Source organism: Clarias gariepinus, chromosome 14 (genome assembly GCF_024256425.1).
Source record: "Clarias gariepinus isolate MV-2021 ecotype Netherlands chromosome 14, CGAR_prim_01v2, whole genome shotgun sequence".
NCBI classification, from domain to species: Eukaryota; Metazoa; Chordata; class Actinopteri; order Siluriformes; family Clariidae; genus Clarias; species Clarias gariepinus.
The window spans coordinates 777,439-805,135 of NC_071113.1; the positions used below are offsets into that span (position 1 = coordinate 777,439).

Here is a 27,697-nt window from a genome sequence, read left to right on the forward strand (position 1 = left end):
GTTGAAGCTGTTTGAGCGTCCTGGGTAGGGGCCAATGGCGCACAGCATCTAGTTTCTGCGGGTCCATGGCCACACCCTGGGGCGAGATAACAAAACCCAGGAACGTGGTGGAGTGCTGGTGAAAAGCACATTTTTCCAACTTACAGTACAGCTGGTGGGCGAACAATCTCTTTAGGACAGCTCGGACATGTTGGGTGTGTTCTGTCATGGTGCGGGAGTAGATAAGAATATCATCCAGATAAACGAACACCCATCGGCCTAACATGTCTCTGAGGACATCGTTGATAAATTGTTGGAAGGCCGAGGGTGCGTTACATAGTCCAAACGGGATGACCAAACTCTCAAAGTGTCCTGTGGGTGTGATGAAGGCCGTTTTCCACTCATCGCCCTCTCTGATGCGCACCAAGTTGTAGGCGCTCCTGAGGTCCAACTTAGTGAACACGGTGGCACCAGAGAGGGTGCCAGGGCTGAGTTGGTGAGCGGCAAAGGGTGACGGTTCTTGATGGTTATCTTGTTTAGCCCCCGATAGTCGACGCACGGGCGAAGTTCCCCCCCTTTCTTTTTCACAAAGAAAAACCCGGCGGCCGCAGGAGATGAGGAGGGCCGGATCGTTCCATGTCGAAGAGCGTTGGTGATGTACTCCTCCATCGCCTGAGTCTCGGTCTTGGACAGAGAGTAGAGATGTCCACGGGGGGGAACGGAACCCGGCTGGAGCTCTATCGCCAGGTCATAAGGTCGATGAGGTGGAAGGTGGGTGGCTCTCCTCTTGCAAAAAACTCCAGCCAGGTCACGGTAGGCAGGCGGGATGGCGTTGATGTCGACATCGGGGGCCTCGGACTCCGTGGAACACGTCCCAGCCTGGGCCCGTAGGCAAAGTTCAGTGCAGGTCGGTCCCCACTGGAGGATGCGATTCTGATTCCAGGAGATGAGGGGGTCGTGCTGCAGCAGCCACGGGTAGCCGAGGATGATGGGAGGAGATGGGATGGAGGTGAGGTGAAGTTGGAGCTGTTCCTGGTGTTGGTCGATGATGAATGTGATTGGTTGGGTCTGGTGAGTGATAGGGCTGGATGAGAGGGGCCGACCGTCGACTGAAGTGATCTGAACTGGCTGGGATAACGCCTCGATCTTCATCCCCAATTTTTTGGCATAAGTTGAGTCAATGAACTTACCAGCGGCACCGGAATCGATGAACGCCGTACCTCGAACTCGTTTGTGGCCAAATTGGAGAATTACCTGAACCGTGAGACGCGAAATGGTGGCGTTGGTCGTGGTGGAGAGGTGGAGAGGGCCCGGTGAGTCTCCTCTCGAACTCACCGGGGCTGGGCGTTTCCCGGGCGAAGTGGACAGATCGCCCGGTGATGTGCCGCTGACCCACAATAGGCACATAACCCCTCTCTGTACCGTCGTTCTCGTTCCGCCACGGTCAGGGAGGCGCGTCCTAGTTGCATGGGTTCCCCGGCTCCGGTGGCAACCACGGCAGAAGGTGGAGATCCGACAGATCCAGTAGTTGGGGCGGTGAAAGTAGTGGATGGTCGTGGTACGGTGTAGGAGAAGGTGGGTGCAGGCGGCAGGGTCCTCGGGGCTGGCTTCGGGCGAGAGAGGATACGCTGGTCAATACGGAGGGGGAGCTGGATCATCCCCTCCAGGGTGGCAGGAAGCTCTCGCCCGGCGAGCTCGTCTTTTATGCGTGGAGCCAGTCCCTCGTAGAAGGATGTCCGGAGCGCGGCATCTCCCCAGTCGGTCTGCACAGCGAGGGTCCGGAATTCAGCTGCATACCGGCTCACGGACGATCCTCCCTGCCGCAGATGGTAGAGTTTGGTGTCGGTCTCCACCTCGCCCGCTGGGTGTTCGAAGGTAAGCCTGAGTTGGCGGGTGAACTCATTATATGAATGCGCGGTGTCTGTATCCGCCCGGAGAACTGCTGTGGCCCACTCAGCTGCCTGCCCGGATAGCAACATGACCAGAAGCGCGATGCGTAGCCGATCGGTGGAGTACCTGGTGGCATTAAACTCAAACACCAGATCAAGCGCTGTTAAAAACACATTACACTTTCCGTCCGTGCCATCCCATTTATCCGGAAGTGCCAGAAATACATCAGAAGGAGGGGGGGGAGGTCGGGGCGGCGCCGCGGCCGCCGCGGCCGCCGCGACGGGAGAACGGCTAGCCGCGCTATCTACAGCCGCCCGGAGATCCGCGTTCTCCTGCCGGAGCTCCGCAACCTCGCGGCGCAAGGCCGCGACGTCTTGGAGGTCCCGGCGCAGATTAGCGATCTCCCCGGTTAGCGTGTTGATAAGCTTGGCGTGCTGATCTACCACGTCGCAGAGGTGCGCGTAGTCCGCTGGGTTCACCGCGGAAGGCTCAGTCATTCTGTCAAGAACTAACCTGGAGTGACCAGAAGACGTAGCTTTAGCGGTTAGCCCTTTGTTGCGTGAATGGTAAACCCAAACGCGGACGAACACGAGTGGGCAGGATAATCATGCTATTTGATCTAAGGACTCTCACGAATGGGGAGCAAGGGAAAGACACAATCTAACCCGCGTCCTATAAATACACACTCGATCAGGATTTTAAACCAAGAAGGTGACCGGTTTGAAGAATTCCGACGTGGCATCGGCGACTCAATGACTGAGCGAGGTGCTATGGTTTGTTTACCTCTTTTATACTTCCTGGTTCGCGACCGCTTAACTTCCGGGTCCTAGTGCTGGTCGCGTTCCGAGTGTGCATGACAGTTGTGTTGAGTTGGAGATGCAGTTGTTTTACGCTGTAACTCGAGCTGGGGGTCTGAATAACAAGCTGGTGCAGGAGTCTTAAACTTTCATTTAGTTGGTTGATTGCATCAGTTAAATACGAATTGAGGGATGTGCACGATTCACATTGTAACAGACTATTTAAAAAAGATGAGCTTTCACCGAAGCAGAAATCATGAGGTGATGACGGATTACTTTCAATTCTATTTCTTTTAGTTTCTGAAGCTGACATGTTAAAAGAATGTTTCTGCGCCACATATATCATAATCTTAACAATCTTGTATTCAACGAAACAGCTATTCAAGTGGTCTTGAATATCACACAAAGATGAAACACACTCCCTACTAGAGTTTTGTTCCAATGAATTATTAAGGTTATTAAAGCTTTCAAATAAAACCTGAAATTCTTCATAGAAATCTCTAAGTGCGTCCCTGGGCTGCAGTTGATTAGGATCTTTTTTGATTGGTGTTATCTTCAGGTACATCCAACTCTTGTACTTCCGCTATGTCACTCACAACTAAAAAAGAGAGCAGAAATTGTAGAAAAATGTGTTTATGCACTAAACAGATAGTTAAAATAGAATGAATTGGTAGATGATACCTATTCACCTTACCTGGAGTATTTGAATTATCATCACTGACCCTGTGTTTGGTATATATCATAACCCCTGTTTGTTGTGCTGGTCTTGGCTGTGGAGCTACTATGGCTATTGGTCTTGCACGGGTGTGTATTGTAGCTTTCATGACAAAACAAAGTTCTAAGTGGTAAAATGAAATTACCTAAAGACTCACAATATCCTAGACATTACAATCAGATAAGCATACCACGGTCTTGTTCTGTAATAAAACATATTGAAATTAAAGTTTAGGTCTAACCTATTTGTAAAATAGATTGAGTCATTTTTTTAAATATTACATATTTAGAATCTAATCTAATATAAATATATACACTCAAAATAATAACTCGTTGAATGAACATAATTAAATTATGGAAAGAATTTCCACCTGATTTAATGGCTTTCTTTCAGCATTAAGCAATTTTGTTGTCCCAACTTAAGCCCAATCCCAATTCTACCCCTCACCCCTTCCCCTACCCCTCGCCCCTTCCCCTTGTCCCTTAAAACAAAGTGGAAAGGGGAAGGGTTAAAATATTTCCCCTAAGAAATGGGACACCACTACAACACTGTTATACGTCATCATACGTTGTCGCTAGTTCCTAATGTTACGTCAGAGGACTTGCGCCAAAGTTTATTACGCATTCCAAGATGTCGCCGTCAGTCATAGCAGTGTGGATTGCAGCGATTTTTTGGCATTTGTCTTTAGCAAATTTTGTGAGACGAAGGAGACAACGATATTTGCGCCACTTAAGTTTGCTGGTGGATCGGGCTGGGGTGAGTATGATGACTGCAAAAATGTTTTGTTGAATTTAACATAGGCAACTACACAGCTCGCTAACGTTAACTGCTAACGGTTACCTGGACATGTACGTTAAGTAAACTAATGTTTTCGTGTTGTATGCGCACATTTACATACATTTGTTAGTTACATATAACAACAGACAACTGTTGTTTGATGGTTACGTGGTAGCATATTGTTTTTATATGTTTGTACCCTATTTTTATCGATCGAGACAGGACAAGTGAAGACGCAACACAATAACTATGTATAAACCCAACCAAAGTGTATTAAACAAAACAAACCCAAAAAATGTTATGTCTCTTAGGCGCCCATTGACGGCAAGCGACAGAGCTCATAAACGTGTCAAGCTCAAACTGATATGTATTTATTCTTCATTTTCATTCAGAATTATTATTATTAGTAGTAGTTCTCCAAATTTGTTATTATTATTGTAACGCACCCGCGCGTGTGCAAAAGGACTACAAAGATGTATGACGTTAGCCAATATTTATGCGCTTTAAATGCAGACGGTACTGGTGGCTCAGTGGTAGGTGATTCGCCCGCCATGCGGGAGACCCGGGTTCGATTCTTAGCCAGTGCTCAAAATTCCGGTGCTATTCGCTAAAATACCACGATATAGCCATTACATTATCAAGTTATGCTTCAGTACTAAATGCATGTTTGCAATTGAGAATTTTTTTTTCTTAAGCTATGAAACACATTAGCACTCAACTCACAGTTGCTGTAATTTAATGATTATCATAAGCAAAAAGTGTAAAACAAAGGATTCACATTTATTACATTTTCACCCAGAGCGGGATTCGAACCAGGGTCTGGACGATTTTATAGGATATACGGATATTATACGAATATTATTTAAGCAACGCCACACCACGTGGAAAGCGGCAAAATTGCTTCAATTTCATTGGCTGTCACTGAGTGTCAGCTATTCACGACTGGCCCCCGCGGAACACAGAATCCCCGGGCTTTGACTGCGCTTTCTCCATTCGTTATTACAGGGGCGGACTGGGACCAAAAAGTGTCCCTGGACTTCCTGGGCCACAGCAGCCCACACCATAATACATTGGCTCATTAATGTAGAGATACATTTTAAACACCAGTTACTAGTATAAAAATATAACACAATACAGAAATCAATGCTATTTAAACATGTTATTTGAAGTATCACTGAACATATATTGGGTCAAAGAAACGAAAAAAAAAGAACATCAAGACAAACAACATATAAATCTATAAAGACAATATTTTAAAAGGAATGGCAATAAAACTGAACAGGTAAGCTGAAATAAAATCAGTAGCAGCATTAGCTCACGCTAGTAAACTAGTTACTTATTTTAATTATTAGGGTAGTCAATATTAACACGAAATAATGCTGAGAAACATTATTTCAATTAATATTGACCACCATCATAATAACTAGCACAAGTTAGTGCTGCTACTAATTTTATTCTGTTTGATTGCCATTCTTTTTACTTGGCTCTGGTAGATCAGGGGAGACGTGTTGGTCATCATCAGCATGTATTATGATGTGGGATGTGGTGCGCTGCTGGGTCCAGCCTCACTGTCGCTGACCTGTTATAGGCAGAATCTGTTCATTTGAAGCATTTCACAGCATTTACCTCTAAAGCTTTTTCTTATTTTCGCGTAACCTTTTCTTCTTCCTGCTTTTCATTCATGGAAATTATTATTAATTTGCTCAGAAAATTCGCTGCGTCGAGAAAGGATCAATATCTAAAAAGTTTAAGATGCCCACGTGTGTGGACAAAGAATACAAGAGTGTATAATCTTTAATAAAATTAGCCCAATACAATATTGTTTCCAATGCTGAAGCAAACATGATTTAGTTTTAGTCTATTCATTGAATACAAGGCAACAGCGCGCTCTACTGCCTATTTTCCACCACATCACGTACTTCCCTGATCTCCATCTCCGCGCTTTGCTTTTATAATGTGGAGCAAGCCCGAGATCATATTAACGTAGAATTCATCATTCAAAGTTATTCATATCAGTGTATAGTAAGTGTGATTTGAAAAGTGCTATAACTCCACCTGCCACAGATTCGGCCCAGTGGAACAATCTGACTACACGTGAAGTGCCATGAAAAAGTATTTGCCCCTTCCTATTTTTTTTCTTTGCATATTTGTCACACTTGTATAGGTGGAATTTCACCTAAACACTTTAGGTGAGAACGTATAGGTTAATATGTATAGGTGAGAACAGCTGATTCACACTTGGGGAGAGTGAATAATTTGCATTTGAATGTTGTCTGGCATTGTAAGCACATGCAGTGACACTAAAAGAACAATATGGAATAATAGGAATAGGAGGCACTAAGAGGAGGATTTTAATTTAGACTATAAAAAAATTAACCTGCGTCTATTTTTAGGCGTGCCAGCTGCCACTTTTTAGTCTTATAATGCCCACATGACATGCTGGTACAGAGCTGGACATAGCTCATCCATGCCAATGATCCCGGGTTTGCACCCTGCGCTATAAAATACGAATACGACGGCCATCCGCGGACAGCAGCTCCTGCCTCCATCCGCTCGCGCAGTCTCTGGGCCGCGTTCCATTTGCCCCGTTTGCATGCCGCACTTCCGCGTTGTGTGCGCGCGTCACATTCACATCGCATAGTAAAATCCACTGTAAACCAACAAACCCCGAAGGGTAGGCGGCCTAACTAGTGAGCGAGGAGCGATATTGATTTGGGCGCACGCCGTGACAGGCTGAAAAAAAAACTATTCAAAATGTAAAAAATCAAACAGAAAAAAATGTAACAGATGAGGACTTTGATTAATGTGCAAAAACTATATAATAAAACTATATAAGACTACATGCCTTTATAAGACTCAACTTTTATTTAAGCGCACTCACAATAACGAAAAAACGTGATTTTATAAATGTTTGAAAGCAAATAAGCTGCGCTGTTCTGTATTGTTTTTGGTGAACTTGAGCGCGTCAGAAAATGAACGCAAACGTTTTTTTAAATGGTCAGAGTCAGTCTGCTTGCTGTTTTCCCGACGGGTTCATAATCATTAGTCTACTTCTGCCGGTGCGCTCTGGAAAACTCCATGCATGCGGCTGAGCGCTGATTAAAACTATGAAGTAAATTAAAGAGGAGAATCACGATGCCGAATTAAAGTCCTGAGCCCAAACCTCATTTAAATTAAATTAACAAATACTATAAGTAAAAAAAACAAAACAATAGCCCACGTTTAGAAACCGTTTAGAAATTCTTTCCGACATGAGTTGGCCCGGTGTTATGCGCAGAGCGCCGGGAGATTTCCTGAAGCTCTGAAATCACTGGGGCATTTTTTCTAAATAGATGCTATTGTTAATAACTGATGGAGGTTTTGAGCTGTATATACACGCATTTTTGAGGGGTTTAAAACGAATTAGTCCGAGCAGACCTACATGAAAGGTGAGAAGTGAGTAACTGCGCGCGCTGTCGCGGTGTATATACTGTACAACACACGTTTATCCACCTACATAAAAACGCTGCCTTTAAAAAACGCTTTATAAAAACGCTGCATTTTGTAAAGTGAAAGTACTTTACAAAAGACAAACTGCTTTATTTCACTCATGAATTCACAATCACATCACCTTCCAGCTATTATTTCCAGCCGTGGTTAAATAATGTATGAAATAATTATTAAATGCTGGACACAAACAGCAAATATGATGATTATTATAAAATGCCCGAAGAAGCTCGTGGTCATAAAATAATATTTACTTAATTATATAATATATATAGTTCATTCATGTCTTCTGATGATGTCGACACATTTTTTACGTTTTAAATAAGATATGTTGGCATATTCACGAATCAGGACATTCGCATAGTTAAGACTATCAGATAGCCTACTATCAGGAAATTAAATTTATTTCAACACCATGTAAACCGAGACATTGCCATGTCTTTCACTGTTTTGTCCCTGTTAAGACATTACAAAAAATATATAAGAAACTTATTAAGAATTTTAAAGCACGAATTTGGGCATCTCATTTCATCATTATGAAAATAATATGAAGCACATATACACACATTTATCATGAAAGATCTGTTGTAAAGCAAAATAAAATTCATGTTTTCTTCAGCATTGGGAACAATATTGCTTTAGACTAAGTAATTATACACAATTCTTTGTTGTACAGTACTTGGTCCGGCGTTTAAATAAAGTCCTTCCATGCGCCATCTGGCGGATATTCAGTGAAGCACAACACATTTATTTAAATTCCCGAATGTTGCTTACGGCAAGGCGCGGCGCGGCGCGCGCTAAATTGAGGCATCCCGCGGGAAAACACGCACAGTCTTAATGACCACATCTGTAAACAATAGTGCAGCTTGCAGAACTAGAAGAACTTATAATAAAAATATATGAAACACAACCACAATTTATCAATCATTTTTTCAAAAAGATTAAGGAACCTCTCAGTCTTGGCCTCACTCTCTTTGTGGCGTCTTTGCTCCTTTTGGGACTCCGCAACTAAGAAGTCCACAATGTTGTCATGACACCACATTACTTACCTTATATTTCTTCTTTAAATTCTCCCATTTTTTTGATTCCATGTTGGCCCATCACTATTCCCTCCAACCCCAGGTCTTTTATTAATGTCCTGTTATATATAAACAGCAATAAAATGCATGCATCCAATAGAACAGAAAACAAGCACTGTAGCATGTAGCGATTACTCACTCCCAAAGTTTTTTTGCGCCGTATTTTGACGTTTAAAAAAAATTGCTCATTTTCACCACGAAAACGGATGAGCCTTCGGGTTTCCTCAGCCGTCCCTATACAGAATATAATATAAAAACAATGCGTTATCAAATGCTCGGCAAACTGCTGTACTACTAAACTTTCATATTGTTTGTAGCATGCAGTAAAGTGTATATGACATAAAAATACATTTTTTTTTATATCGCGCAATCAGTGCTATCCGCGTAACGTTTCTTTACAAAACATCACCATAAACACAAACACAAGACTAAAACTAATATACATATTATGAAAACTTGTCAGAAAAATCCTTATTAATGGCAAAAATTTACTTACATTTATGGGTCTGCTTGCTCGAGTGAGCGGCCATCTTGAAAATTTCGCTTAGCCCTTCATTCGAAGTGAGGTCCCGAAAAATGTTCGTTTGGAGGGCTATCTGGCCCTTTCCCTTACCCCTACCCCTCCAAACAAAAGAGAAATGAGACACCCCTACCCCTTCACGTGAACGCGCCAAACAGAGGGGTAGGGCTAAGTGCAGGGGTAAGGGGTAGAATTGGGATTGGGCTTTAATGTTCTTGGGTTTAGTCAAATTAATTTTATTAGATTTATTCAACTTATTTACTACATCTGCGTCCAACATAATTGAATACTGTTAACATAAATGGATAGCGTTGGTACAACAAATTTTTTTGTTGTAAATTAAGTTGAGCTAACTTAATAAAATTTTAATTTCAAGCCCTGGTCAACAGAATTCTTTAAAGGAAGGAAGTTAAAACAAACGATATAAAACGGAGATTTTTATTTTACACCAGCAGCAACTTAAAAATGAGGTCTCAATTTGAAAAGATGTACAAAACATAAGAGACGGTTGTTTAGAAAACTCAAGTCAGATGCAGACAGGACACTTTTAGTCACAAACTCCTGTGTTTTAAAATTCATGATACTTAATGAACAATATTTATACTTTGTTCCTCTCGCTTCACAACTCATGAGAACAGACCAAAACCAGAACCAAACTGCAGATTAAGCACGTGCATATAACCGTCGGTATTTTAAGTGTGATTAAAAATACAAGAAATAGCTTAAACCAAAATAACGTGACTAAACATCGCTAAACAGCAGGTGACATTTATGTTCAGTATTTCGTTTCTTTTCAGAAAGATGGAAATTAATTCCTGCTTACCTTTTCCACACGCCCGCCAAACGTTTGTCTTCCTAACAAACTGTGTTCTCTTCTCGCGATGTCTGCTCTGATATTTCCGGTTTTCATAGTGACAAGATCTCTTTGGTTTCAACATGATTTCAACATGATTGAATCTAATACATGTTAAGTTGTTAAATTTCATGCAAATACAACATAATTTATTCATGTTCATCTTGGAAACAAGAATTTATTATGTACAAAACACATATTACATTTTAGTACATGTAACAGGGAGCCAGGTTCATTTTTTTGAGTGTATGTGAAGAAATTTAAACACGCTAAGTTATTGCCCGGTAAGAAGTCCATAATCTTTCTTTTGGGTAAAGAAGCGATGTCACCACTGATGAGTTTCAAAGCTCTAATATCACTTGGCAGACTTCCAGAATGTCAAACTTTTTTGAAGTTCATGCTTTTATAGGGTTTTTTTCTATAAATGTTGGGATAGCTGGCATGGGGCCTGGGGGTTTATGCAGTCAACGGTATGTGGTCAGTTGGAGGGTGTAAGGAGTTTTGTGGATCAGTGTTGAAAGATCAGCAAAATTTTTATCCGCTTCTTTGTTTTTTTACCGCATCATCGAATAAATTAAGAAAAAGAAACCCATTCAAACAATTTAGTCAAACTCCTTGCACCATTTGCGAAACTTTTTCCAACCACACTGATCATAAGATACGGTCTTAGTAGCGCTGCTCCAGTGGATGTGACTAGGTCCTGATAACCTGAAAAGCAGTACGACGGCTGAATCCGCATTGAAAAAAAAAGCCAGCTGTACAGACCTTTGATACTGATCAATACTGAATATTGGCACACTCTAAACTTTTTATACATCTTGGCAGAGTAGTTGTAAAAGGTGCGCGCAAAGATATTCTTCTGAATATTTTCTCAATTTTACAAGAGGATAGAGCAAAGTATTTGAATAGGGTGTGTGTGAGTTTGTACCGAATCAGCGTGTGTGTGTGGGGGACATGCTTTTTGACTCAGGGTGTTTGTGGGTATTTTGACATCGGGGAACTTGGGGTTGGGGGGGGGGGGGGGACTGTTGTACTGACCATACCTTTGGGCAGCTAATTGTTATCATATGTATGTTGGGACGAGTGTGTGAGAGAGGGTGGGGCGAAGGATTAATTACTAACAATTGTCAACAGAGGACTTTTGTGGACAATGTATGTATGTGTGCTTTGGTCTGGGCCGGGGTGGGTGGAAGGGACGTGGATGTGTGTGTGTAACAGGGACATACGGAATCATTTAACATCATTACATACAGTATGTATATGTATCATTACATATCTTCAATCATACACCCTGTTTGGAAAATGGTAACATAATTATAATTAATGATGACTTATGGATTAAAATTAGTCTTTTGTAAACACACTGCTCTAGATTTGTCAGCAGTTTTATCAATTTCTTGTCAGCATGTTTCTTAATTACTTTCTAATTAATTACTCATAAGCATTTTTCACAAATTACGATGGCCTTTGACCTAGACATGTCAGCATATTTTTAATTGACCCTTGACTTTTTTGACCTTTGAGCAATCAACCAAAAATATCCTACTTTTGACAGAATATACTCTCTATATCTCTCTCTTACCCACTTATTCCTTCCTTTCTCTAATAAAAGGGGTTTGTAGATGCTGATTACACCTTTAGGCAGAATAATCAAACATACATACAGGAAAAAAACGTACTGAGTAGATACTGTATATGTACATATGTACATGTATGCCCTACTGGCACACTTTAAAGATGGTTTAAAATAGTGTCCATATGCATGGTGCCCCCCCCAACTCAGGGTGAAGCTGTAAAACTGTCTGCTTTGTTTACCGGATTGCCGATTTACACCCTTGGTTTTGGGGGTTATTCCGAGGCGCCTGGTCTTATGCATTGTGAAGTTTCCTGCAGCTTCGTTTCACAGACGATCCTTGATGATCGCGAATCAGATAAGATTGCAGCTTCGTTTTACAGACGCTCCTTGATGATCGTGGATCGGATAAGGTTATCGGGATGGCGACATGCACGCTAGGAGAGGGCTCTGGAATGTGATCAATTGACTGCTCTCTCTCTTTGAGAGCCCTGTTTATCGCTACAGGATTTAGAGAAGATCTGTAAAGAAGAGTGGACCAAAATCCCTCCTGAGAGGTGTGCACACCTAGTAACCAACTACAATAAATGTCTCAACACTGTGCTTGCCAACAAGAGTTTCTCCACCAAGTAACAAGTCACATTTTGCTTGGGCATCAAATATGCAATTTCCAGGAAAGGTATTGAAGATACTAACTTCAGCAAATCTTACATAATGTTGAGATGACTCATTCTTTTACACAGTTCGTAGCTTCGTTTTCATATATTTTATATCCTTATTTGTCCAAACCTACTATCTTACCATTAAAACCCATTAAGTCCATAAAATGTTTTATATAATGAAGCATAATAGCTTTGTCAGCATTTATACTGGTCTCAATACTACATTAATGTAAATAACGTTCTCTGTTTTTTAGGATTGTTTATGTTGCTAGTTTTCTCACTGGTTACATTGTTGGCCTTGGCTTTTTACTATTTCTTCAAACGTAAGTATATAGTAGATTTTAAATATTTTGGGCATTTTTTAAAATTGTTTATGAAATGTGTTTTCATACTGATAGTACTTTACCATATGAAGATGAATATTTAATTAATCTCTATGCATTTGATTTCAGCAGGAAATTTTCTCAATGTTTCTAGACTTTTCATTAATTTAGGTTTATTTTTAAATCACATGCTTAAATCAATAAAATTTGGTTCAAGTAATTAACTTCTATTACTTATCTTTAAGGTAGACGTCCTAAATCTTCCAGTAGCCTAATGCCAGCTCAGCATGTCAGATTTCAGTTATGAAACTGTTGTTCTCTCATTTGCATTATCACTGTTAACATTTGTCAGTACTGTTTTCACACATAATCAGAAAGTTTTTACTGCAAGTTATTCAAGACAATGATTTCAAAGACAAATGAAGAAATATCATGAGCACTGCTTCTTTGAAATTTATCAGCTTAACCCAGCTTCTCAGTTTTCTAGTTTAGAAGGACCTCAGAAAACAATATTAGGCAAATCTAGGTTGTGTTGGGTGTAACACTTTACAAAGTAATGCATTATAGTACCTGGATTACTTTTTTGATGTAACATTTAAATAGTCAGTGAATTAGTTATTTTTTTTTAATGGAATCCGTTATTTAGACAATTTATGTAATCCGTGAGCCAGCCAGCAGTCATTTCCAATCCGTTAGTGTGTGTGTAAAAGTTGTCCTACAAGCCCCGTCCCTGATAACTCGCCCCCTCTGTTATTCCTGCTGTTATACTCTTATCTCACCTATTCGGTTTGACTATGCGAGGACAGACGCGCGAAAAGATGAAAACCTAATTACAACGCTAAAACTCGTTGCGAATCATGATGAACCGTACAGTACTTACGGCCACTGCGCAGGTGAGATAGGGGTATCAGTAGTTAACCTATTATGGGCCAAACTTCGTTGGGTGATGAGAATAATTATAAAGGTCTTGGCTAAAACAACATGCATGAGGAATCACAAAAGAATTTTCATTTTCCGTAGTGAAAAAAGTACTCTAACTAGTTACTTTTATCAAAAAGTAACGCTGTAATGTAACTGATTACTTTTTAAAGACAGTGATTTTGTAATGTAATTAGTTACTTTAAAAAGTAATGTCCCCTAACACTGGTTGTAACCTTTTCACCATTCCCCCTACCACAATTTCATACCAAATAAGTCAAAACCACAGAGGGTAAGAGATGAAATTAAACCCCACAGCCCATCATACAGGTTTATTTAACTATTCCTTTTATGTAATGGAACTCAGGAAACCCATGAGCTCTTATATAGACATGATTGATCTCCTGCCAAATGCATGTTTCTAAATTCTAGCTCTTTAACTAGCTTGCTACCATCAAAAGCAAAGAAACAAGCATGAAGGAAAGGTAAACTGATAATGTTAATATGTTAGTTACTGTACAAGACAAGCTCCTGCTAAATAAGTAAGTTTTTCAGTTATGCACTCAGTAAATGTGACCGTTACATGCTATTTGGGGAAGGACTAAATTATTAGATATAGCTTATGACACTGTGTCAATTCAGTTCAAAGTTATTTGTATAGCACTTTAACAATTGTAATTGCTGAAAAAGCAGCTTTACACAATCAAAAGAAATCGTGGAAGTTTGTATGAAATGTGTATAAATCAAAATTATTAGATAGTCTTAGATGAGCAAGCCGAGGCGACGGCGGCAAGGAAAAACTCCCTAAGATGGCAGTAGGAAGAAACCTTGGGGGGACAACAGGAAACCCACTCTCATTTGGGTGATGTTGGATAGCAGGGATTGATCTCCTGTTATAACTTCCAGCCTCCTAACATGCAGTATGACTCCATATGTGTTTAAGTTAATATGTCCAGTTTGTTATTGGAGGCATGGGTAGACTTTAAGAAACTCCAGTCCTCAACTATCAAGCAACTGCAGTCACGAGTCCTCAGAGAACAGCTGTCTGCATCAGCTGAGGCCAGAACTGTCTTTATGGTAAAATGGAACTGTCCCCAGTCACCACACGAATCCTAGACAGACCATATAGGGCATCCATGCGACGAGATCTCCAACCAGAAGCGGGACACCAGGACAAGTCAGACAGGTCCAGAGGGCAGAGGGGATCTGGATCATGTGTCTCTTCCTAAGAAGACTGAGGAAGGCCCAGCTTCCACCACCGATCCTTACCACCTTCTATAGAAGGACTATTGTGAGCATCCTGAGCGGCTGCATCACTGTTTAGTTTGCTAATTGTGCCATCTCGGACCGCAATACCCTACAGCGGATAGTGAGAACAGCAGGGAAGATCATCAGGGTCTCTCTTCCCTCTATTAAAGACATCACCACACGCATCCGCAAAGCCACAGGGGGGTTTTGCTTAGAATGATTGCCCAAGAGCCGCAGACCAAGAACAGGGGTTCTGTGAATGATAAAAGGGAGTGGGCACCTGTCGATGGCTTGGACTTTGAGGGGGGGGTTGGGGGGGGTTCTCTGGAGACTAATTCGTCTTTAAATGTCTCCGACAGACCCTCAAAGAACATGTCACTCAGTGCTCGATCGTTCCATCCACTTGAGAGCGCCAGTGCCCAGAGCTCTATGGCATAGTCGTAGGCTGAGCAGGAACCTTGGCGGGGTTCTAATAGCCTGCGTCCTGCCTCTCTTCCATGACATGAACAATCAAACACCCTCCTCATCTTTTTGGAAAAGTATTCAAAGTTTGACCAGCAAGGGTCGTGGGCTTTCCAGAGTGCCGTGCTCCACTTTCTGGCTTGTCCCGAGAGGAGTGTGATCACGTTTGCCACCTTGGATCGTTCGGAAGTGAAGGTGAAGGTTTGCAGCTTAAAAATAAATTAACACTGAGAGAGGAAGGAGCAGCAGGTGCCTGGATCTTCTTTATAGGTGGGGGGACGTAGTTCACGCCGCATGTGGGCATTTCTGCCTGGCACCGGCGCCTTGGTGCTGAGCAGCTCCTGCTGGTGTGGTGTCCTTGACTCTTCAGCGCTGATTTCAAGTGGTCAACATCTGCTGGATTCATAGTGCATGCTGGATTATTCTGTCACGGGCGTGTTAGGTATCTAAGCGCAGATAAAGATCGTAATGTCAAACACAAAAAAGAGTCAAACACGGGGGAATCAGTCAGCGTAGCTTCGGCGGGGCGGATGGAAAAGGACACATGACGGGCTAGGGAAAACATGAGCACATGGGGAGAAGTAACCGCATGGGAAAGAAAACAGACAGGCAGAGCGTGAGTCATGAGAGAGTTATACACTTTCACCTTAGCATTAAAGTGTTACTGCCACTAATGGTGGAAGACAAAATTTTCCATAGTGACATCAGTAGTTTTATACTTAGACAAAATGTAATAGGTGTCTTAAATTCTGATATTGGGTGTGCAGCAGATTTAATAACCTCAGTAAGACCAGTAAAGGCTGTGGTGTGTGAAGTGTGAAAAAATGATTGTGTTTTTTCTTTTTTTTTCTTTTTTGCAGGGATTAATTTTATATTAATAGTGGCGGTTATGGCTGGAATGGTGGTCATAGTGATGGCTTTGAATGCATCACTGTCAATTTTTATTCAATATAACTTACTGATAATTGTAAAAGGTAAGTAGCAGTCCTGTATAATTGCTGTTTATTGATAGCTTTACCACTGGAGGATCTTCAAATGGTTTCATGGAATTAATGTTTAATTAAAGCTAAACAAAATGTAGGTTATCATAAATTTAAAAAATAGGTTAAGTATCATCCAGTAGACAAGCACAACTCTGTGTTTTAAAATTACATTAAAAGTGGTAAAATAGATTAACTTAAAAATTTAGGTAATAACAGTCATAATTACACTTATGTAAAAATGTTTGTTTTTTGTATTTGCAGAACGTTACCCACTGACCTGTGTCACTGCATTCCTATACATTTTGACCATGATAACGCTGTTTGCAAGTCTAAATTTTATTTCAGGTATTTATTACTTTCATTCATCTTTTTATCATGCTTTTTGTATCAGTAACATCCTACATTCTCTGTCTCTCAGTAATCTAATTTTCAAAAAATGATTTCATCTTATTTGTCCCTTAATTTTAAAAAACAGAGCAAAACCAGGGGACAAAATGGCTAAAGACATAGCTTTGTTAGACTGACACAAGAACACAGACAGTTAATTTGGAAAGAGTGAAGAAACACTCTCACTCATTCTGTATAGCGCTTATCCTGTACAGGTTTGTGGAAGGCATGGAGCCTATCCCAGGGGACTCTGGACACGAGGCACCGATCACCCTAGAATGGGAATCATAGCAGGGTACACACAGTCACACACTTCAGGCAATTTGGAAATGCCAATTAGCCCACACTGCTTGCCTTTGGACTATAAAAAGAAACCAAAGTACTGGGAGGAAACACACCAAGCACGGGGAGAACATACTGTACAAACTCCACACTCACAGACAAGAGGTGGTAATCAATCCTTGACCTTGGAAGTGCGAGGTCACAGTGCTAACACTATGCGACCATGCCCCTGTAAGAGACTGAAAAGACTTAAGGGGAAAACTGAAAACAGGTGAAAATAAAATTGACACATTGGACAACGTGGGATGAGATAATACATGAACCAAAACAAAATGCTCATGACGCGGAACTAACATACTGGAAGAAAGAACACGCTCACCTTTTTTCATCACAAGCCTTCATACATTACTTCCCTCTCTCACATGTCTCAAGTCCCCAATTATGCCATTAACATTTAGAAGCCCACATTCTGCTTTATCTTCATCATTTAATCTAAGGGTTCAGTGCTCAACTTGTGAAAAACTGTGACCAAATACAAATATCTACTCTCCTGTTAGATTTAAAAAGAAGGGTGTCCGATTTGTTAGGTTTTAAAATTGTTAGGTTTTAAAATTATTCAAAAAAGAAAAATAGCTTGTTTTGTCTGCTGCATCTATCTGAACAATTGGGAGAGATGGACAAACATACATTTTCTTTACTACCCTCTTCAGACATGTGTATTATTAACATAAGTAAGACATAAGACATCATCATAATGCACCTTACCTTCTTTTAACATATTTTCACTTTGCTGAAAAAAACACATGACTTCTGTTTCAATTAATTTTAATATCATGAATTTCCAGCTTCCAGCTTTGTTGCAACAACTTGGGGGAAAAAATCTCAAATCTTATTTAATTACCCCACTTCCAGAAACCCTGAGACACAGCAACATAAGTATTAAATATTTTTTTCTTGAATAAGGAAAAAAACAGGTCTAACATTTACAAAACAAACTTTACAATAATAATAATAATAATACAGGCATCTGAGTGAAGAAAAGAAACATCCTAAATATACAGCAGCTGAGTATCATTTATATAGCATAAACTCGGGATCAATTATGCAATCACATTACAGTGGAACCTTGTATTGTGGGAATTATTTGTTCCAGAAGCATGCTTGTAATTTAAAATACTCATATTGTATATCAAAGTGAATTTGATCTATAAGAAATAATAGAAACTCTGATTTGTTCCACAGCCCAAAAATATTCATATAAAAATAATTAATACAAAATATAAAGTAAAAATATAACAAATTAAACTGAACTTTACCTTTGAAAAGAATCATGGCTGGTGTAAGACGGGAGAGGAAAATGGGGGGGGGGGGTGGTCTATAGTGTGAGACAACTTTCACTCACTCACTCACTCACTCACTCACTCACTCACTCACTCACTCACTCACTCACTCACTCACTCACTCACTCACTCACTCACTCACTCACTCACTCACTCACTCACTCACTCACTCACTCACTCACTCACTCACTCACTCACTCACTCACTCACTCACTCACTCACTCACTCACTCACTCACTCACTCACTCACTCACTCACTCACTCACTCACTCACTCACTCACTCACTCACTCACTCACTCACTCACTCACTCACTCACTCACTCACTCACTCACTCACTCACTCACTCACTCACTCACTCACTCACTCACTCACTCACTCACTCACTCACTCACTCACTCACTCACTCACTCACTCACTCACTCACTCACTCACTCACTCACTCACTCACTCACTCACTCACTCACTCACTCACTCACTCACTCACTCACTCACTCACTCACTCACTCACTCACTCACTCACTCACTCACTCACTCACTCACTCACTCACTCACTCACTCACTCACTCACTCACTCACTCACTCACTCACTCACTCACTCACTCACTCACTCACTCACTCACTCACTCACTCACTCACTCACTCACTCACTCACTCACTCACTCACTCACTCACTCACTCACTCACTCACTCACTCACTCACTCACTCACTCACTCACTCACTCACTCACTCACTCACTCACTCACTCACTCACTCACTCACTCACTCACTCACTCACTCACTCACTCACTCACTCACTCACTCACTCACTCACTCACTCACTCACTCACTCACTCACTCACTCACTCACTCACTCACTCACTCACTCACTCACTCACTCACTCACTCACTCACTCACTCACTCACTCACTCACTCACTCACTCACTCACTCACTCACTCACTCACTCACTCACTCACTCACTCACTCACTCACTCACTCACTCACTCACTCACTCACTCACACACACACACACACACACACACACACACACAAACCGAATCACTGCTGTCTGTCGGCAAACTGCAATCTTCTTCTTTTTGTGTTACTTTAACAAAAAACCTCTTTAATAACACTTGCTTTTGCCTTCTTTTGAGAATTTTGCAGAAATGTGACATTGCATTGTTAAACAGTTTTATCTCCCGCACTGCTACAACAGAATAAATTACTCGCAATCCAAGGTTACTGCAATTTTACTGTAATTGGGACTTAAAAAAGAATTACCATTACCACAGAGCTGTAGAAGCAGATAAATTATTACATATGATGTTGGAAATTTTTTACCATCACCCAGAACCATCATTCAGAAACAGGGGATAACAAAGGAAAAATTATAATGTGTTTGTGTGCTTATATTAAAGGATCATTTACATGCAGAGTAGGGTAATTTGTTCTTACCCATAATATAACTGTTATATTGAATATCAGTTACTAAAGTTACACCTGGATGTAACTAAGCGAACAGTTAAAAGTTATCCACTGGATAGTTACTGCAGTGATAAAAAACTTTAGCTGCAAAAACAAAGTTATTTAAACTGATGCAGCAAGGAGCTTCCAATTTCTTAAATAATCATGTCTGAAAACATATCCTGTGGGCATGGCTAAGATGCTGCTCTGTCAAGTTGTTGTCCTGCATCAAGCAAAGGAAACAACCAAGCAGCTGAAACTACTACAATTGGGTTAACTGTCCAACACATTCTTAAAACCTAAAAGGATAGTGGTGACCCATCATCTTTAAGAAAGCAATATGAACATTTATTATCAGAGATCACTTGAACACTTAGTAAAATCAAATCGTAAAAACAAAGAAACAAAAAAAAAAAACAGTTGAATTTAGTTACAGTATGTTTAATAGTAAAAGTAAGAGCATTTCCACATGCACAAGGGATTGGGACTTAACAGCTATGTAGCCTTTAGAATTTGGAATTTTTTTTTTCTTCTCTGATGGCACGGGATTATTACAAGATGATGATGCCAAGATTCATTAGGCTCAAATAATGTAAGGGGTTCAGGGAGCATGAGACATCATTTAACCATTTAAAAATGGATTGGCCACCACAGAGTCCAGACCTTAACCCCTTTCAAAACTTTTTTGATATGCTAGAGAAGTGTCCCTTCATCAATACAAGAGCTTAGAGAGAAATAAATGTGACACTGGATGTAAATAATTATAACAACAGTAAATAAACTTATTAAAATGATGCCACAACGAATGCATTCCGTATTAAAGCAAAAGGCGGTCTAATAAAATATAAGTGAGACCTTTTTCTGGCTGGCCAGTGGAATTTTAAATATTTACAAATTTAATCAACTAAATAAACCTGCATTATGGATTACAAAGATGGAAATAAATTTGTTTGTTCCATTAAAGTCTGTGGACTTTAACTTGTCTAATATAAATTTACTAATTTTGATTGAATTATCCCACAACCAGAATCTGACTCCAGAAACACTGAGACATGGCGATGTAAGTATATAAAAATTTGCTTTTGAAATAAAATTCTGACCCTAATATTTGCAAGACAAAGAAATCTTCTAAATAATACAGGAATCAGTTACCATCAAGAATCTTTAATTAAATCTCTATGTAATATTGTATGTTTTAATGTTCATGACTATATATTTAACATATACAAAAATCATTCTCAGATATATATCACATTTCCATATGGGTTAATAAAGGAAAGTTAACACTGTTTTTTCCAAATGTCCTTTCCTTTTATTATAGCTGTATCCTGTGTGGTTGTGTACATGGTTGGTACAGTGCTGGTTGTTTTTGTGAATGCTGCAGTGTTATTTGGAAAGATAATCCTAAAAGCAATGGGTAAGTTTGATGCTAATATAAAACTGCAACATTCATCACTGCAAAAATGTTAGTGTTTAACTGAAAGATAAAATACAGTTTTTCTAAGAAATTGTTAAAAACTGACATTTATTTGAGAGATCTTACTGATAGTCAAGTCATTCATTCATTAATGAAGTCATTAATTATCAGTTAGTTGTTTGACTTCTTTTTAAAACTTAATGATAACTAAAATCACTTAAACAACCCTGATCAAAAGTTTACATATCGTTGAATGTTTGCTCACATTATAAACACACAGGTTTAAATGGCTATTAAGGGACGTTTCCACACCTGTGACTCTTTGTAAGTGTAAATAGAGATTTTCAGCTCATGAGGGGACGAACTGACTTGGCGGGATATAGCACTATAGGAAAGATGAAAGAACTGCCAATGGACCTGCGTAATATGGTAGTTGAACTTTATAAAGCAGAAAAAGGATACAAACATATCTCAGCATTGACTGAAAATGGCAGTCAGTACTGTTGAAACTCTGATAAAGTAGTAAAGAATAAAAGATTCTGTTTATACTAAGCCACGGTCAAGTAGACCAAGAAAGATTTTACCCACTACTGCCAGAAGAATTTTTTGGGATGCAAAAAAACAAAAAACCCACAAACAACTTTGAGAGAAAGGCTGCTCTGGAAAACAGTGGTGGTGTTTAAAGTAGCACAATAAGGAGGTCCTTGAACACAATTTACCTGCATAGTCAAATTGCTAGGACTCATAGTTGCCAGTTCCACACCCATAAAATGAATCACATAGAACACAGCTTCATCTGAGCACCACTAGCACATAAGCAACTATTTATTCTCATAGAAAAGTTCATTATAGTAATTTCACTTACTGGAAAACACTCGAGAAATAAAGAAGAGATTGCAGTCAGCAACAGCAAAGAAGAGTTAATTGCAGAAACAAAACTTTTAAACTAAGTGTGTGTTTTTCAATAACAAATACAGTCTGGAAAAAAGACTGGGGAAGCCTGGCTTCCCTTGGCTTCCAGAAGAATATGCCACTAACAGGGAGGTAGTGGTACTGTTGAGATTTTGCAAGACGGGACACCTGTGGTCAATCCTAAAGAGGCGGGTGAACAAACAAAAACCCACAAATTCTGACAAACACTTTTAGCATTAATTATATAAGAATGGGCTGCCATCAGTCAGGGTGTGGCCCTTAAGTTGATTGACAGCATGCCAGAGCAAATTGCAGAGGTCTTGAAAAAGAAGGATCAACACTGCAAATATCAACTCTTTGCATAAACTTAATGGCTCTGGCTGTACACAATGCTACTTCCAGAAACCTTTTTTTTTTTAAAGTTGGGAGCAGATGGGTAAAAGGAGGTTTAAAAAAGAAAAAAAAAAAACATGTACAGGTTCATTTTTGGGGTTTTGACCTTAGTTCAAAATTTTTAATTATAAACTATAAATGTGAAATAGTCCATTTTAATGTGCATAAACTGAACTTTGAGTTGCTGAAATGTGAACTCACACACCAATGTCTCTGCAAACTTAAGTGAGTGTTAATGGCCCCAAAATAAAAGGATCAGCTTTTGCTAAGGATTATTTGTGTGGATTCAGCTATTATTATGATGGATATATATTGTGATATATAAAAATTTCTGTTACAATAAATAGCTTCATCTAAGCAGGCTTACTAAATAAAGATGATGTGTTTGTGTGATCACATATACAAATTCTGCCGGGTATGTACACATACAGTATAAGTGAAACTGTATATCTTTTTCTTGGATATTATTTTATTTTATTTTATAATTCTAAACAGGTTATACTGAATATACAGTGGATCTGCGGCTTATTCTCCTGCCAACTGAAAGTGTCTTTGCTGTGTACTGCCTTGGTTTATTGCTATATGATTCCTGTAAGTATAATCTACAAACACATATACAATCTGAGCTGGTCTGCTTGTTTTTTCACATCAGTACCAAAGGCTAAAAAACAAAATGTAAATGTCTTTGATTTGATCATTAATTTAAAATCCGGGAAGGAAAAGTGAAAAACAAGACACTTTAATGTGTCTTATGTGTCATTCTTATTTTTTAAATCACAAATAAAAAAGTAAACAAACAATATAACAAAAATGAAATGTCCATTGGTCAGCCAACAGGCCTATGACATTTACAGGTCCAATAATGGGTTTCAGGTACAGCTTTGTAAGACTATATTTTTATAGTGTTTCCCCAAATGTGTGCCACAGAGTCAATTCATAACTCTTAAGAGTTTTTATCTTTTCCCGAGTTAGTGGTGGGGGCCCATATGATGATGACTTTCCTTTCTGTATTTGGGAGGGAGTGAAGGAATCTGTGGGGAGCCACTCGAAAACTGTGAGTTGATCTCTGCCTTCAGCTGGTCATAATCTTTGACTTCTTCATCTGTGATGAAAATTGTGGCACTCTCGACCTCTCTAGTGAGTAGTGGGTACAGTGAGTACTTAAAGGACTGCAGAAAAGCCTCAATGTCCTTGTGAGAAGTAAGCACTGGTAACAGATGCTGGCATGGGTTGGTGCAGTACACATTGGTGGATCTATGGTGTTGTAGCAGCTGGACCAGTTCTGCTGTGGCAGATTGTAGGCCCTGGGTGTCGGAAACATATGTGGCAGTGTTGAGCCCCATACCTTCAGTTGCTGCCCATATCAACATAATCCTGTGTAAAAGCTTGCGGCAGGGTAGAACAGATCCCAGATACAGAGGGCAGAGAGAGTATTGAAAAAGTGCTCTTTTTTTATAAAAATAAATGGATGAGTGAATGAAAAATGAGAGGGGGGTCCATGGTGTCATGCTTGGGTTAATGCAGAAATGGGCTGGAGGAGTGTAGCAGCCGTCATGAATGACCTCTATTGTGTCAAGAAAACGTAGGTAAACCTTTTGGAAATTTCATTATTTTCTGCATTAATTTTTTGTAAAATGTGATCTGATCTACATCTAACTTAGTGTATAAGAATCTGGGGAATGACTTGAAGACTTCAGTCCACAAATGGTCCCCATCAAATTTTACTCAACTTGAGCAGTTCTGCAAAGAAGAGTGGGAACATATTGCATAAGTCTAGATGTGCAAAGTATAATGTGCCATTGAGAGGGTGAATAGCTTTACCTTATTTCTTTTACAAGTTGTTTTTAAGAGGAGTGTGATCCCTTTCCATGTCAGTGATTCTAAGATTCTGAGGGTCTATCCCACACCCTAAATGCCAATCCATCACAAGAAACATACTGACCCTGCGCTCTGACCCCAGTTTCCTAATTGGGATATGCGAATAAGACATTTCACTGTGCTGTAAAGTACATGTGACAAATAATTGAATATTCTATATATATCCCTATTCTATATATATCCCTATTCTATAATATCCCTATTTTGCTACATGCTCCTTCTGACACTACAGGGTTCCTTCTGAAACACCAATTAGCCTCATCTGCATGTCTCTGGACTGTTAGAGGAAACCGGAGTAAACCCACCAAGCACATGCAATCTCCATACACAAAGACCCAAGGTGGAAATCGAACCTGTACCCTGGAGGTGCTGGGCAACAGTGCTAATCACTAAGCCCCTATGTCACCCACACTGCTATTATTAAATCATATCTATCCTATACTGTGTTGAGCACTTAGTTAGACCACTGATTTTAATTCATAGGATGATTTATTAACGGCTCATCTAAAAGACTAAATTATACTTTTGTCCGGTCACATAGGTAAGAAGAGACAATTGTCGGTAAGTATACTATATTATTCTTTTGTATTATAAAATATATACCTAAATATTTAATATGATTTCTATAAAATGTTGTAGAATTGCAAAAGTACAATATAAAGTGTGGGTGAAAATGAGCTAGGCAATATTTAATGGCTATAGTATCACTGCAATCATGATGAAAACACTCCCTCCCTATTTTGCTCCCCATTCCACTAAGCCAAATGTGCTCCCAAATTTAGTCAGATGCAACTTCGTTGTGACCACTGGAGACCTCTGTACAGGATAACAGCCCTTTTTGGACACTGTATGAATTCTGATGTGGTCGTCAGCATTACTGTCAGGAGGAAAATTGGAGCATTTTAAAAAATTTCAGCTGCCCCCTCCCAACATTAACGACTTCTTAAATCATATGCGCTGTTATCAAGTCATTATTAATTTTATGCCCATGAGTAGGGCTGAGCGATATGGCTGAAAACTGTATCACAATATCAGTGTTTCATATCGGTCGATATCGATAATTATTAATATTTTTATGACCCATTTAAAATAAGAACCAGGAGAAAAATATATTACATTGTAATTTTTTTATTTTTTATTTAACCTTCCTCTGATCATAGTCCCCTCAGTTATTAAGACAGAAATGTCAATATCCATGGAAAACTCAAATAATTAAAATGTAAACATAAGTCTAAAGTCACAATGAACACTTAACACTAGAAGCACCGCGCCAGTGTCACCTACTAATAACGCGGTTCAGCGGTCATTTGACCGCCTATTGTTTTGAATGGGAAGCTGCTGCTGACACACAATGATCGCTAGATGGCGCTTTCACCAAGAGCAAATAGTTTAGCTCCAAGATCAACTTGCACTTGAACAATGCGCCATTCATTTCTGCGTTGATAATAAGCGGTATCTTTTTTTCATATTCAACTGAGAAAACCTACTACAGAGTCTCTAAGGGCACAAAGGAAAAGGGAAAAAAACAAGTCAGAGGGAAAAAACAAGTCATGTTCGGAATTATAACCCAAAGTTTTTGACTTTTTTCTGCCATTTTTTCTCCTCCTTTGTCCATCTAAGGGCTTCGTACTATAACAAAAAGGGAAGCTCTACTTAATTTTATATCGTATGGAGAAAATTTATTAGTTTGTTCATTCTATTGGAAGCTTCTGACCGTCTCGGATGTAGCAGGAGCAGCGATTTAGTTCTGAACTCGCTTCCGTGAAGTTATCGCTAAAACAATATTAAATTTGAATAAATCAGATCTACCACAGCAGATAATAAACTATGCTATGTCATAACTGAAGCAAACACCACGATTATGCCTCGTTTCGTTCAGTGTTGCTAGGCAACGGACCACGCGCCTAATCGGCGGGAACGTGGTTCACTTGGCCGCGGTGTATTATAAACCTGCGGGATGTTTCACTGTTTATGTTCATGTAATAAAGGGCGAGGGAAATGTGGAAATGATGTGTGGCCACTGAATGAGAACTAAATCAAAGATTTCGGTAACTACACTGAGTGTAACATCTGCATAGTGACACTAAACAGCTGAACAACTTCACTTTCCCGTTTACCTCTGAGAAAAAAAAGCTGTATTTTGTTTGTTTATATTTAGAATGTTTATAAAAGTACACGAAGTAGGCGCACACACACACACACACACACACACCTCCCCTGAGCTCTCGGTCAACATCTAATCACCGTTGGTATGAAAATGAGTCAAGACGTAGCCTAACGTGGTGTCGTCTCGGATTTCAGCGGTCACGGAGTGGAAAGACTTTGAAGCAGTTCAAGTGTTTTTTCAGTTACAACAAGCACATCGATGAGTCCACGTTGTTTCACTGGTTATGACATAGTGACACTGAACAGCTGAACAACTTCACTTTTCTGTTTACCTCTGAGAAAAAAAGCTGTATTTAGTTTGTTTATATTCAGAGTAACACCTTCCAACCACCTCTCATAGTCTATTGTTAGTTTTAATGATTTGGCTGAAACTAATCATCACTACATAAGTAACCCAACACCATTGATAATGAGTTTCAGCTGAAACTAATTCTATACATGCAACAGAAAATGTAGATGCAGATTCCAAATGTATAAAGATGCATGCTATATATATATATATATATATATATATATATATATATATATATATATATATATGTGTGTGTGTGTGTGTGTGTGTGTGTAATCGAGGCTGGCTCTATTCAGGGGCAAGAGGGGCAGCGCCCCCTCAACTAAATGTCTGCACATGTTAATATATTCCTAAAATTAATATATTACAAGTTGATAAACTGATCTGCGGTAGCAGAGAAATCCGCTGAAAAAGGGACACTACACAATACGGTATTAGATGTCCATCATGTCTCTGTCCCTCTGCTGTGCGTATTCATTCACAGGCTGCAGCGCGCGCGCGCGCACACACACACACCTCCCCTGAAGCAGTTGCAGCGTTTTTCAGTTACAACAAGCACAGCGATGAGTATAAGAATACAATAAGGTATCAGTTTGGTCTGTGTAGTTAGTGCCCTACAGAATAGAATAAATGAATAAATAACACATTCCAACCACCTCTCAAGAGAGTGTCATAGTTTTGCAAAAATACTTGCAAAACATCAGCATACATTGGAGGGAACTTCTGAGGTGGTGAGTGATTGATGGCACGGTCGTTCGGAGGGGGTTGTGATCACACCTACAGTTCTTTTGTTCTAAGCTGTCGGTCAAATATCTCTCCACTTGAAATGGAAGCACAAAATTGAGGGGCAACATGCAAGGGATTTCAGCATCTCGACGCACAGTAGAAGCTGTTTATAAAGAAGACATTATTTGTTTTTT

At 39.8% G+C, this 27,697-nt stretch overlaps 1 protein-coding gene across 1 annotated transcript in view; it reads left to right on the plus strand.

The window, feature by feature from the left end:
• Window positions 1–27,697, plus strand: part of LOC128540909 (uncharacterized) — a 75,584-nt gene that overhangs the window by 21,264 nt on the left and 26,623 nt on the right. The window contains exons 3-9 of the mRNA XM_053510902.1: window positions 12,586–12,654; window positions 16,143–16,256; window positions 16,527–16,610; window positions 20,747–20,779; window positions 21,041–21,136; window positions 22,937–23,032; window positions 24,861–24,880. Of these exons, the coding sequence (XP_053366877.1) occupies window positions 12,594–12,654; window positions 16,143–16,256; window positions 16,527–16,610; window positions 20,747–20,779; window positions 21,041–21,136; window positions 22,937–23,032; window positions 24,861–24,880 (504 nt within the window). The 5' untranslated portion in view covers window positions 12,586–12,593. The remainder of the gene's footprint in view (window positions 1–12,585; window positions 12,655–16,142; window positions 16,257–16,526; window positions 16,611–20,746; window positions 20,780–21,040; window positions 21,137–22,936; window positions 23,033–24,860; window positions 24,881–27,697) is intronic.